Source organism: Doryrhamphus excisus, chromosome 10, assembly GCF_030265055.1.
Source record: "Doryrhamphus excisus isolate RoL2022-K1 chromosome 10, RoL_Dexc_1.0, whole genome shotgun sequence".
NCBI classification, from domain to species: Eukaryota; Metazoa; Chordata; class Actinopteri; order Syngnathiformes; family Syngnathidae; genus Doryrhamphus; species Doryrhamphus excisus.
The window spans coordinates 12,479,912-12,492,963 of NC_080475.1; the positions used below are offsets into that span (position 1 = coordinate 12,479,912).

At 43.2% G+C, this 13,052-nt stretch overlaps 1 protein-coding gene across 6 annotated transcripts; it reads left to right on the plus strand.

The window, feature by feature from the left end:
• The first annotated feature begins 4,714 nt into the window (after positions 1-4,714).
• Positions 4,715-12,977, plus strand: ampd1 (adenosine monophosphate deaminase 1 (isoform M)). 6 transcript variants are annotated; one of them, XM_058084092.1, is made up of 16 exons: positions 4,715-4,941; positions 6,744-6,909; positions 7,169-7,283; positions 7,403-7,568; positions 7,661-7,880; positions 8,805-8,934; positions 9,006-9,200; positions 9,330-9,461; positions 9,541-9,704; positions 9,794-9,920; positions 11,569-11,732; positions 11,818-11,938; positions 12,023-12,196; positions 12,267-12,377; positions 12,609-12,767; positions 12,857-12,973. In XM_058084092.1, the coding sequence occupies exons 1-15, from the start codon at positions 4,920-4,922 to the stop codon at positions 12,762-12,764; spliced, it is 2,163 nt and encodes a 720-aa protein (XP_057940075.1). In that variant the 5' UTR covers positions 4,715-4,919; the 3' UTR covers positions 12,765-12,767; positions 12,857-12,973. The 6 variants fall into 6 exon arrangements, with proteins under 6 accessions (XP_057940075.1, XP_057940074.1, XP_057940073.1 ...); XM_058084091.1 differs by having other exon boundaries at positions 12,836-12,971; XM_058084090.1 differs by having other exon boundaries at positions 12,609-12,977.
• Positions 12,978-13,052: the final 75 nt, after the last annotated feature.

Genomic DNA, 13,052 nt, shown 5'->3' on the forward strand with positions numbered 1-13,052 from the left:
CAAACTCAATTTACCTGGGGGCCACTGGAGCTAGGGTCTGGGCGAGACTGGGCCGCATCAGGTTTTCCAAAAAAAACAAAAATAAAACGCATTTATTAAAAACAGAAAAATGAATAAACTTTGCTTTGGTTCCGATTTTCTACAAGAAAAGCTCTGATAAAACATTCAACTGTTCTCAAATACCTTCATTTTTATTTTTCTACACAAAATAAGATCAAGAATAAAGAAAATCAATCAGTAATAAATAAATATAATAATAATAATAAAACGGCAAATAATTAAAAATTAAGAAACCACATATAGTTTTCAGATTAAAATGAACAAAGCATTATTAGAGCCCTGTAGACATGACAAAACACGACTATAGTCACATTTATACTCTTTTTATTTACAACATATTGCGCAACTGCAGGGTCTTGAGACACATGCTAACTCGTAATCTAGAGAGCTAGCGACCTAAACGGTAGCCTCCCAAGTTATTTCCTTTAAACTTAAAAAGCCAAAAACTCACCACTTCCACACGGATAGGGAGGATAACTATTAAGTTATTTAACATTTAACATGAACATTAATCAAACGTAATAATTTTTTTCTGGGTACATGATACCAAAAAGCATCCATATCAAACTTGCGTGGGCCGCACTAACATTAAACTTTCATATCAAGGCGGGGGCCTCAAACTAGTGTCCTGTGGGCCACATTTGGCCCGCGGGCCGCGTGTTTGAGACCCCTGGTGTACATGTTAGAATTCACGTTTCCCTTCAAATGCCCTGCAGCACTCGTGTAATCCGGCTATGACATCATCACTATGCTTAACTGTAGGCAAGACACAATCATTTTGCTATTCACTTGTGTTGCCAGCTTGTTAGAAAAAAAGAATAGTGAATCTATTCTGCTGTATATATATATATATAGCTTTTAATGCACATTTTCTCATTTATGTAACAGGCTTCTAGTCATCCATTCACCATGGGGGGGACACACTCTCCCCCTGGGTCTATTTTTAGGGAAAGTCAGCTTAAATGTCAGTTTGTTTTAGGATGGTGCAAGTCATTTTTTAAAGGGATGAGCTTTTTAAAAGTGAGTTTATTCAGATAAAAAAAAAAAAGTGGGGCAGTGCATTGGGTACTCTTGGCAAACACTTCTTGGTGCAGTATTTGTTAAAGTATCATGATAATAACAGTATATATTGCGATACATTGCCATTTATTCAGGATTCCAACTACAGTCCCCTTTGCTAAGTGCCGATATTGTAGGATTTGTGCAGGATTAATAGTTCCAGCTTTTAGTTTTTTGTATTATCTATTTGTCTACATACTGTATGTCAAGGCTGTTCAGGTGAGTGCCGATGGTAGCCATTGTTGTTTTAAAAATGGCTCCCGGGTCACACTTTGGACACCTCCAGTATATTAGCGTGCTTTCAGCAGTGTTATGTAACGTCTTAGCACCTGAGTGAGAACGTTCTCATCCAAACAATAAAATGCTGATACCTAAATATCCAGTTCCTGTCACGATATCGACACCTTGAAGTGTGAGGCGCACGGTGCGCTTGGGTTCTTTTTTTGCCAAGATTGCAGTGTGAGCTTCAAACGATTTGTTGATCTGACCGGTCGCCTTATAGGAGGAGCTTCTGCGTCATGGGGTTGACATGGCAACATAGAGCTGTAACGGCTCCAGTGTTGTGTTACGTGACCCGCCGACCCCCCCACCCATGTCAAGCGTGGACCTGCCCAGAACAGCTGTTCGCCACCCCGAACTGTGCCCCCCACTCTGCGTCCGCTGACATGAGCCACAAGCTAGTACTTTGTGTGAATATTTCAATGCCCAAATATTTCATAAAAAAATCAAGCCTCTGCGTACATTATTTTTTTTAAATGTACATTTATGATTCAATCGGATTTGTTCTTCAGGTTGTGTGGTTCCAGGCTGCAAGTCCATAACCAGTTCCTTCGGTCTTGCTGGCATTTATGAGGAGCTGGTTTCACTGGGGGGCCCTTACACTGCAGAGAACAGACTCTTGACACACGGTCCCGGGTCCTCGCATACTGTGGGTGGTTGGTGAGGTTGTCCCACAAGCTTGTCCGGCCTTATGGTGTTAAAAAGGGACTGCTCGGGTCCAGGAATAAGACCCTAACAGAGCTTCCAGGTGACTTCAGGTGGGACAGTGCTCGATGGAAGAGGAAGAGGATGGTGTCGTCCAATCAGATGCCAGGTTGGTATGCAAACTGAAGCAGGTCCATTGATGAGGTCAACAGGGGCGCAGCTGGGCAAGGACCAGCCGTTCCAGGGCTTTTTGAGGTGGGATGTTCAAGCACTGGCCCTGTTGCAGCTAAGGTCCTTGGGGTGTGGGGTCTTTGGTACAGGTACCACGCAGGACGTCTTCCAGAGTGATGATGAGATGGGCACTGAAGGTGGGGGGGGTGTGGACATGCAATCTCCACACAGAGATTGTCTTCTTGCTCTCCTGACTGTGTGGCCAACATGCTAACCACTCGTCTACCGTTTTCTCTTAATTTTGTGGAAATTATTTTTTATAATTATGACTTAATAGCTGGTCACAATATAACTGTTATACAATTATATATGTATATATAATGTGTGTGTGTATATATAATGTGTGTGTATGTATGTATGTGTATATATATATATATGTATTTTTTATCATTATATAGTTTTAAAAATGAGAAAATAAATCACTTTCCCTACAGTGATATGAAAAAGTTTGGACACCCTGATATTTTTCAACATTGTTCATAAATCACTGGCTGTTTGGATCAGCAATTCCAGTTAAATATGTCATAGCAGACAAATACAGTGATAAGTGAAATGAAGTTTATAGGATTCACCGAAAGTGTGCAATAATTATTTAAACAAAAGTAGGCAGGTGCATAAATATCCTTTTATTGATTTGAATACCTTTTAACACTAATTATTGGAACACAAAATTAGTTTGGTAAGCTCATTGACCCTTGACCTGCATACTCAAATGAAGCCAATCATGAGAAAAAGGTTTTTAATGTGTCTGATTGCAAGTTGCATCTCAAAACAACTGTCAAATGACCAGAAAAATTGTTCAAATCATGGTTTAGGGGAAGGATACAAAACTAGGTCAGAGATTTCAGCTGTCAGGTTCCACTCTGAGCGTAGTGAGGAAATGGAACACCGCAGGCACAGTTCTAGTTAAGGCCCGGAGTGGCAGGCCAAGAAAAATCTCATAAGCAGAGGCCATGGATGGTGAGAACAGTCAAACTCAACCCACGGACCAGCTCCAAGGACCTACAGCATGATCACAGTGTCACTGTGCTTCGTTCAACTACTCAGCTGTGGGATGCTTTTTGCACACGCCACAAACCGAGTCGCTTGAGGTATGCTAAAGCAAATTTGGACAAGATTTTGGACATCATTTTGGAATAAGATGCTGTGGACTGATGAAACTAAAATGGAGTCATTTGGACATAAGGTGGATGAAGAACACATCATTCCAAGACAAACATTTGCTACCCACGGTAACATTTGGTGGTGGTTCCATCATGCTGTGGGGCTGTGTGGCCACTACGGGTACTGGAAATCATCTTCAAGTTGAATGTTGCATGGATTTATATATATATATATATATATATATATATATATATATATATATACTAATATAATATAATATAATATATATATACTAATATAATATAATATATATACTAAGATAATATAATATTTCACGTCTCATCTATCACTGTCTTCATTCATTTTCTACCACTTATCCTCACGAGGGCCGCAGAGGGTGCTGGAGCCTATCCCAGCTGTCTTCGGGTGAGAAGCGGGGTACACCCCGGACCGGTCGCCAGCCAATCACAGGGCACATATAGACAAACAACCATTCACACTCACATTCATACCTATGGACAATTTGGAGTCGCCATGTTTTTGGAATGTGGGAGGAAACCGGAGTACCCGGAGAAAACCCACGCATACACGGGGAGAACATGCAAACTCCACACAGAGGGTGGAATTGAACTTTGATCTCCTAGCTGTGAGGTCTGTGAGCTAACCACTCGAGCACCGTGCAGCTTCATTCATTCATTTTCTACCGCTTATCCTCACGGGGGGTGCTGGAGCCTATCCCAGCTGTCTTTGGGCGAGAAGCGGGGTACACCCTGGACTGGTGGCCAGCCAATCACAGGGCACATATAGACAAACAACCATTCACACTCACATTCATACCTATGGACAATTTGGAGTCGCCAATTAACCTAGCATGTTTTTGGAATGTGGGAGGAGACCGGAGTGCCCGGAGAAAAATGGGGAGAACATGCCAACACCACACAGAGATGGCAGAGGGTGGAATTAAACTCGGGTCTCCTAGCTGTGAGGTCTGTGCTCTAACCACTTTTCCACCATGCAGACATATTTAACTGAAATTGATCTCCATAACTAGTGATTTATAAAGGAAAATCTTAAATTATCAAGTGTACCCAACTTTTTCATACCACTGTATATCATAATTTATATTTTTGGTCATGACATTTTTGTAATTGTTTTGTTTTTGCCCCTTTAAACTGATCAGGTACGATGTACAAAGCCACAAGTTGAAAGAAATGCGATGATTTTCTCCCCTAAAGGCTTTTGCATGTCACTTTGTGACCTAAAATAGAGGTACACGCTTGTGATGTGTGTGTAAAGACTTGAGCGTAGAGTCAGGGGATGGGGGGGTGTCTTGCAGAGGAACACATTTTAGTGTGGGGGGGTCCGGTTACCAGCGCGCCTTCTGCAGGAGAGGGCTGACAGGAGCTTCATATTGCCGTGACCCAGCACTTGGCATTGCACACTCCCACCAGGCAGCAGTGGTCCTTCACTCCAGCGTCCACCACCAACATCTAACACGCTCATTTCACCCCAGGGAGAGGCGTGCGCCAAGCAATTCAACCATGCCGAAACTTCTGGTACAGGGTGAGTGTTGCCAGCATGAACCCACACAAAACAGGAAAAAGTTGAATGTGATATTTAAAGGTTACTGTGTTGACTTTTGGAGGGGGCGGGGTCAAAAAAATGAAAGCTCCCTCTAATGGTTTAAATGCTTATGTCAGGGGTCATGACTCTGCTGCATTGTATGTTATCAACGGGTCACATAGCAAACGTTCTAACTTTAGAAAACCGCTTCATACTTTAACAATGTAGTGTCTCCACGTATATTTATATACTGTATATAAATATATATGTCAACAAACAATTCCAACTGATTCTAAAACGAAACTACGAAGCATCAACACAGATAAACAGCATTACTTTGATTTTGTCATAACTGCCCCAAAGGCCAATGGCCGTCTTGACACATGTCAGCCACGCCCACTAGCATATCAGCCACGCCCACTAGCTAAACCGCTGTAGACGTCTTCAAGCAACCAACACTTTATTGACCTAAAAGACTGTTTTACTCATTTATACGATTATTTAATAATTTATTTCTCAGTCATTGTAAGTAAAGGTACTAGCAACAATTCTAACAATTCCAAATAATTCTAAAACGAAACTACGAAGCATCAACGCAGACCAACAGCATTACTTTGATTTTGTCATAACTGCCCCAAAGGCCAACGGCCGTCTTGACACATATCAGCCACGCCCACTAGCATTTCAGCCACGCCCACTAGCTAAACCACTAACTGTAGACGTTTTCAAGCAACCAAGCCTTGTATTAGCCTGAAAAGGCTGTTTTACTCGTTTATACGATTATTTAATTCTTTATTTCTCAGTCATTGCAAGTAAAGCTACTAGCAACAATTCTAACAATTCCAACCAATTCTAAAACGAAACTCCGACGTATCAACCATTAGCATGTCAGACACGCCCACTAGCTAAACCACCACTGTGGACGTCTTCAAGCAACCAAGCCTTATATTGGCCTAAAAAGGCTGTTTTACTCGTTTATATGATTATTTAATCCTTTATTTCTCAGTCATTGCAAGTAAAGGTACTAGCAACAATTCTAACAATTCCAACCAATTCTAAAACGAAACTACGACGCATCAATCATTAGCATGTTAGCCACGCCCACTAGCTAAACCACCACTGTAGACGTCTTTAAGCAACCAAGCCTTGTATTGGCCTAAAAAGGCTGTTTTACTCGTTTATATGATTATTTAATCCTTTATTTCTCAGTCATTGCAAGTAAAGGTACTAGCAACAATTCTAACAATTCCAACCAATTCTAAAACGAAACTACGACGCATCAATCATTAGCATGTCAGCCACGCCCACTAGCTAAACCACCACTGTAGACGTCTTCAAGCAACCAAGCCTTGTATTGGCCTAAAAAGGCTGTTTTACTCGTTTATATGATTATTTAATCATTTATTTCTCAGTCATAATGTCACACTCTGAGTATATAACATGTATATTTTTGTGTTGTAACACATTTTCTTTTCTGGGCGATGCTTCTGTTGGTGGTCATGATCAGGCCAGCATAGTAAGTATGGAGGGTGAGCTGAGAGAACATAGTCCGAGTAATAATAGTGGAATGGTTGTCTTCCAGTAGTCAGTAGGTGCATGTAGGACATAGTGAAACTTTGTGAGACTGCTATGAGACCATCATGGTGTGCATTGTCCCATCTCTTCATGTCTCTGCTAGCTAGACATCTATTTGTGTCCTTGTCCATTAGCATTTTGGATTGCCAAGTTGTCTTTTTAGTACTGCATGACGTGACACAGGACTGCTATTTCAGGTGTCAGTAATGACTATTTTTGTACGCCAGAGACCGATGAGAAGATGCGGGCCTTCGCCGAGCAGGTCTTTGCATCCGAGACCAAAGGCGAAGACATCCGCGATGAAATCTCCGTCTTCGACGTGGCTGAGGACTGTCCCATCATCCACCACGAGATGGCGCACCATCTGCAGGCTGACGACGACATTGAGAAGCGGTCAGTTTGTATTGTATTGGTTTGTACAGTCATGAAGTTGTATGCATTTCAATATAAAGTAATATTACAAGAATAAAATACATTACATTTGTCAGAATATTACTGGACAATTAGGTATGTCCTCAAAACAAAGTCTATATGTACCCCGCCTCCCTCCTGAGGTCACCTGGTATAGGCTCTAGCGTACCCCGTGACCCTAATGACGATAACGGATGTCTGGATGAAAACGTTTAAAAGTGCATATACCCTTTCTCCCCAGCAAGAGGCGCTGTCGCACCATGGCTGCTGCCCCTGTTGTGGAGGTGGACACGCCCACCTACCTGGAAGTACCAGACTTCCAGAGAGTGGCCATCATTGGAGACTACGCCTCAGGGGTACACCCATGCAAAATTCTGCCAGTCAATCAAAATTAAAAAAATGTATATACTATGTTAAAATAGATCCACATACTTTCCATTATGGCTCCCTCCCTCCTTGTCAATCTTCTCTCCAGGTTACTATGGACGACTTTGAGCTGTCCTGCAAAGGTATCTACCGCGCTTTGACCATCAGAGAGAAGTACATGAGGTTGGCCTACCAGCGCTTCCCACGCACTGCCTCTCAGTACCTGCGTGACATCGAGGGCGAGACCTTCAAGGTGGAGGACCAGGTGCAGCCAGGTCGGAAACGTTCAAAAAGAACTTTGCATATTATTCCATATGGTCAATGATTTTACCATTACTGTACTGTGTATATATAATTTTTTATGTAGTATTCACTCCGCCTCAAAAGGACGGCGATGACCCATTTGACGCCGCTAACCTTCCGGAGAATCTGGGCTACGTTGCTCGCATGAAGGAGGGCCTGATCTACGTGTACGACAATGACGCCGCCGCCGACAACCATCAGCCGAGAGACATCCCCTGTCCTGACTACAACAGCTTCATCGACGACATGAACTTCCTCATTGCGCTCATCGCGCAGGGACCCACGTGAGGCTGCACCTTTCTTTGTCATCATCATCAGTCATTATTACAAGATGTCCTCATTTATGACGGCATCAATAAGTCAGAATTTGACAAGACGCCCTTATATGGGCGTTCTTGAATACGAACTGTAGACCTGCCCTACCTTCCTCTGCTGTGCTGTGACGATTTCACCATGTTAGCATACAGATGTTAATTAATTAAAAATAACCAAGGAAATACATCTGGAATAAGTGTTGGTTATTGTGTATAGCTGCTCTATAGGAGTACAGAACTCAATACAAAGGGCCGAATAAAATAAAGTTACAAACTTACGACTTTATTTACAAGAATAAAATTTGTTGCGTTCACAAGTTCACAAATCTTCCAGAATCTGCACCTGTTCACACTTGACATCTGGAATAGGTGCAGATTCTGGAAGATCTAGAACACTTGTGAACGCAACACGGTTGCATCAGCACTTTCGGTCCACTAATATGGTTTAATTGGTCAAGTGTGAACACAGCTCAGGATCTAGTTCTAGATAGTGTTGGTTATTGTGTATAGCTGCTCTATAGGAGTACACAACTCAATACAAAGGGCCGAATAAAATAAAGTTACAAACTTACGACTTTATTTACAAGAATAAAATCGTACGTTTACAACTTTATTTTCATATCATTTTAAAGGGGACCTTTGATGCTAATTTTTTGGCCCTTTGTATTGAGTTGTGGACTCCTATAGAGCAGCTACACACAATAACCAGCACAAAAAACTTTATATAAATTCTATAGTTCTTCTTTATAGTTCTTCCAGAATCTAAACGCTATCGACAGCTATTCCTGTTTTAATGTATTCCACCCAGGGCCCGCCCCCAGGCACGCCCCTCTGCGCTGTGGTTGGTCCCATTAGCGAGTACAGTTTTTGCCGTATTGTTTGCTTTTTTTGCAGTAAGACGTACACTCACCGCCGTCTCAAGTTCCTCATGTCCAAGTTCAATGTGCACGAGATGCTGAATGAGATGGAGGAGATGAAGGAGCTCAAGAAGAACCCACACAGGGACTTCTACAACTGCAGGAAGGTAGCCCATTACGGCCGCTACCGTTTGCTCCTCCTTGTGGAGGCTCCTCCTTATTTTTTTCTATCCACCAGGTGGACACTCACATCCACGCTGCGGCCTGCATGAACCAGAAACATCTTCTGCGCTTCATCAAAAAGTCATACCGCGTGGACGCCGACCGCGTGGTCCACAACCTCAACGGACGCGAGGTCACCATGAAGGAGCTTTTTGAGTCTCTCCACCTGCATCCTTATGACCTCACCGTGGATTCGCTGGACGTGCACGCCGTATGTTGCTAACTGTCACAAAGCCACAAATGGTTGTTTTGATGCATCCTGTATGCTGGAGTCTATCCCAGCTGACTAAATGATAGCAAGAAAAACATTTCCTAACATTATTTCTGTTCCCGGTTAAAGGGCAGACAAACGTTCCAGCGTTTCGACAAGTTCAACGCTAAGTACAACCCGGTGGGAGCCAGCGAGCTACGTGACCTCTACTTGAAGACCGAGAACCACATCAATGGAGAGTACTTTGCCACCATCATTAAGGTCACTGATTTGTCTTCTTCGTCGGTCAACTTTACTTTTCCCCCTCAATAGAGACTGACTGATTTTTAAAACCAACCAGGAAGTAGCCAGTGACCTGGAGGACGCTAAGTACCAGTACGCCGAGCCTCGTCTCTCCATCTACGGCTGCACGGCTGCCGAGTGGGACAAACTCTCCGGCTGGTTTGTCAAGCACAGAGTCTACTCCCCACACCTCAAGTGGATGATCCAAGTCCCCAGGATCTAGTCAGTCCTTTCATGTCCTTACATTTTTTATATATTATATAAATACTGTATAATTAATGGTGGTGTTTTTGCCCTTCTTTTGTCTTTAGTGACATCTTCAGAGGCAGGAACTTTGTGCCTCACTTTGGAAAGATGCTGGAGAATATTTTCCTCCCTGTCTTCAAGGCCACAATCGACCCAAAATCCAACCCGGATCTCAGCATCTTCCTCAAGCATGTGAGCGAGAAAGTTTTTTAAAAAATGGAAGCGGATTAAATAATACTTGTTAGTGACAACATATGTTATTGTCCATGAAGACAAGCTGAATGATTTTTTTTTTTTCAAGTGGTTCGCGCGCAGACCTCAAAGCTAAGAGACCAGGGTTCAATTCCACCCTCGGCCATCTCTGTGTGGAGTTTGCATGTTTTCCCCTGCATGCGTGGGTTTTCTCCGGGTATTCCGGTTTCCTCCCACATTCCAAAAACATGCTAGGTTAATTGGCGACTCCAAATTGTCCATAGGTATGAATGTGAGTGTGAATGGTTGTTTGTCTATATGTGTCTTGTGATTGGCTGGCGACCAGTCCAGGGTGTACCCCGCCTCTCGCCCAAAGACAGCTGGGATAGGGTCCAGCACGCCCGCGACTCTCGTGAGAATAAGCGGTAGTAAATGAATGATTTTTTTTTTTCAATCATATTTCAAAAAGTGTCTCACTAATATTGCCAGCCAATCACAAGGCACACAGACAGATGATTGTATCATTTTGTAATGAATGATGGCACCAGCGGTAAACTGAAAGAAAATCTAGCGAAGACCCAATTGACCTAATTTATTCATTCATTTTCTACCGCTTATCTTCACGAGGGTCGCGGGGGTGCTGGAGCCTATCCCAGCTGTCTTCAGGCGAGAGGCGGGGTACACCCTGGACTGGTGGCCAGCCAATCACAGGGCACATATAGACAAACAACCATTCACACTCACATTCATACCTATGGACAATTTGGAGTTGCCAATTAACCTAAGCATGTTTTTGGAATGTGGGAGGAAACCGGAGTACCCGGAGAAAACCCACCTATGCACGGGGAGAACATGCAAACTCCACACAGAGATGGCCGAGAGTGGAATTGAACTCGGGTCTCCTAGCTGTGAGGTCTGCGCGCTAACCACTTAACCGCCGTGCAGCTATAATGATTATTATTATTATATTAAACGGGACCTATTATGCTTATTTTTTTACCCTTTGGATTGAATTGTGGACTCCTAAAGAGCAGCTACACACAATAACCCGCACAGAAGACGTTCTAGATCTTCCAGAATCTGCACCTATTCTAGCTGTATTTCCTTGGACTCACCTCAGTCACTGTCAAGCTGTCTACATATAGACAAACAACCATTCACACTCACATTCATACCTATGGTCGCTAATTAACCTAGCATGTTTTTGGAATGTGTGAGGAAACCGGAGTACCCGGAGAAAACCCACGCATGCACGGGGAGAACATGCAAACTCCACACAGAGTTGGCCGAGGGTGGAATTGAACTCGGGTCTCCTAGCTGTGAGGTCTGCGAACTAACCACTTGTCCACCGTGCAGCCCTCCCAATTAACCTGAAAATTGGTAATGTTATGAGTAGGGATGTCCGATATCGGCTTTTTTTCCCCGAAATCCGATATTTCCCATACCGATATCAGCCGATTCCGATATCTGTAACATGACATATCTGCAGTGTGAGTTGTGTACAGCATTTTTTTAATATCAGTTTTCATGATCGAGTAAAAAAAATCTGAATGATATCATTTTTATGCTAATATCAGGCAGATAAATATATTTTTTGGGGAAAAAAACAGCATTAACATGTATAATTCCTATGCGATATTTGTGACAGGTGACAGGTTTTGATAGCGTGGATGACGAGTCCAAGCACAGTGGTCACATGTTCTCCACCAAGAGCCCCAAACCAGAGGAATGGGACATCGTGAAGAACCCGTCCTACACTTACTACATCTACTACATGTACGCCAACATCGCTGTGCTCAACCAGCTGAGGAGGTCAGTCGGTGAAAAAGGATTACTCTCGATCTATGTTCGATGTTTTTCTTTACGTTGACTTGGTGTGTTTTTGTGTTGTTTTCAGACAGCGGGGGATGAACACGTTCACGTTCCGGCCTCACTGCGGTGAAGCAGGTGCCATCACTCACCTGCTGGCTGCCTTCATGACGGCCGATAACATCTCTCACGGCCTCAACCTAAAAAAGGTCACGCTCTACGTCCACTAGAATAGAAGAAAATACCATATAAGTACAGTATTTGCATTAAATGTTGTATTTTAATACCACCAGAGTCCAGTGCTGCAGTACCTGTACTTCCTGACCCAGATCCCCATTGCCATGTCTCCCCTGAGCAACAACAGTCTATTCCTGGAGTACGCCAAAAACCCACTGCTAGAGTTCCACAAGAAAGGCCTGGTGGTCTCTCTGTCCACTGACGACCCCATGCAGTTCCACTACACTAAGGTCTTCTACCACAACATCATGAACCAGCTAGCATCCAAACCATGTTATTGTTTTTTCTTTGTACATACAGGAGCCTCTGATGGAGGAGTACGCCATCGCCGCTCAGGTGTTCAAGCTGAGTACCTGCGACATGTGTGAGATCTCCAGGAGCAGTGTGCTGCAGAGCGCAATGTCTCACGAGGTAGCATTGCTAGCACATTATTTTTTTTTTTTAAAGAAACACATTTTTGAAAAGTACAATATATACCAGATGTTGTCGCACATGAAGCTGGGAATCAGTCTTCTGGGTTTCGGAGGTGGTATAGGGGTGCTATGTCACACGAAACCGAGACTACCTCCACAGCAGCTTGGTCGACTTACATACTATTTATAGTGATTCCATATTGTGCTATTGTTGTGCGTGCGTTCTCAGGAGAAGATTCACTTCCTGGGTCAGCACTACCTGAAGGAGGGTCCCGAGGGCAATGACATCCGTAAGACCAACGTGGCCCAGATCCGTATGGCGTACCGCTTTGAGACACTGTGCTACGAACTCAACCTCATCAAGGAGGGCCTGAAGTCTGAATAAAAAGTAACGTACACACACACAAGTGGAATTGAATGCCATTATAGAGACGCTGATGTTGTTTTCATTTGGAGACTTTGTTGATGACCGTGTAGTGTGATCTTCATTATGGAGGAGCATCACGTACAAGAATGGAAGTGCATTAAAATGAGGAAAAACTACTGTTTCTGAGCATGGATGATTCAACCAGGATAATAAAGCAACAAATAGGATCTCACAATGTCGACTCAGCAACTTTGTTTACATGCTTTCTTGTTTATATGCCAAATACATTTAGCAACCTACCTACTT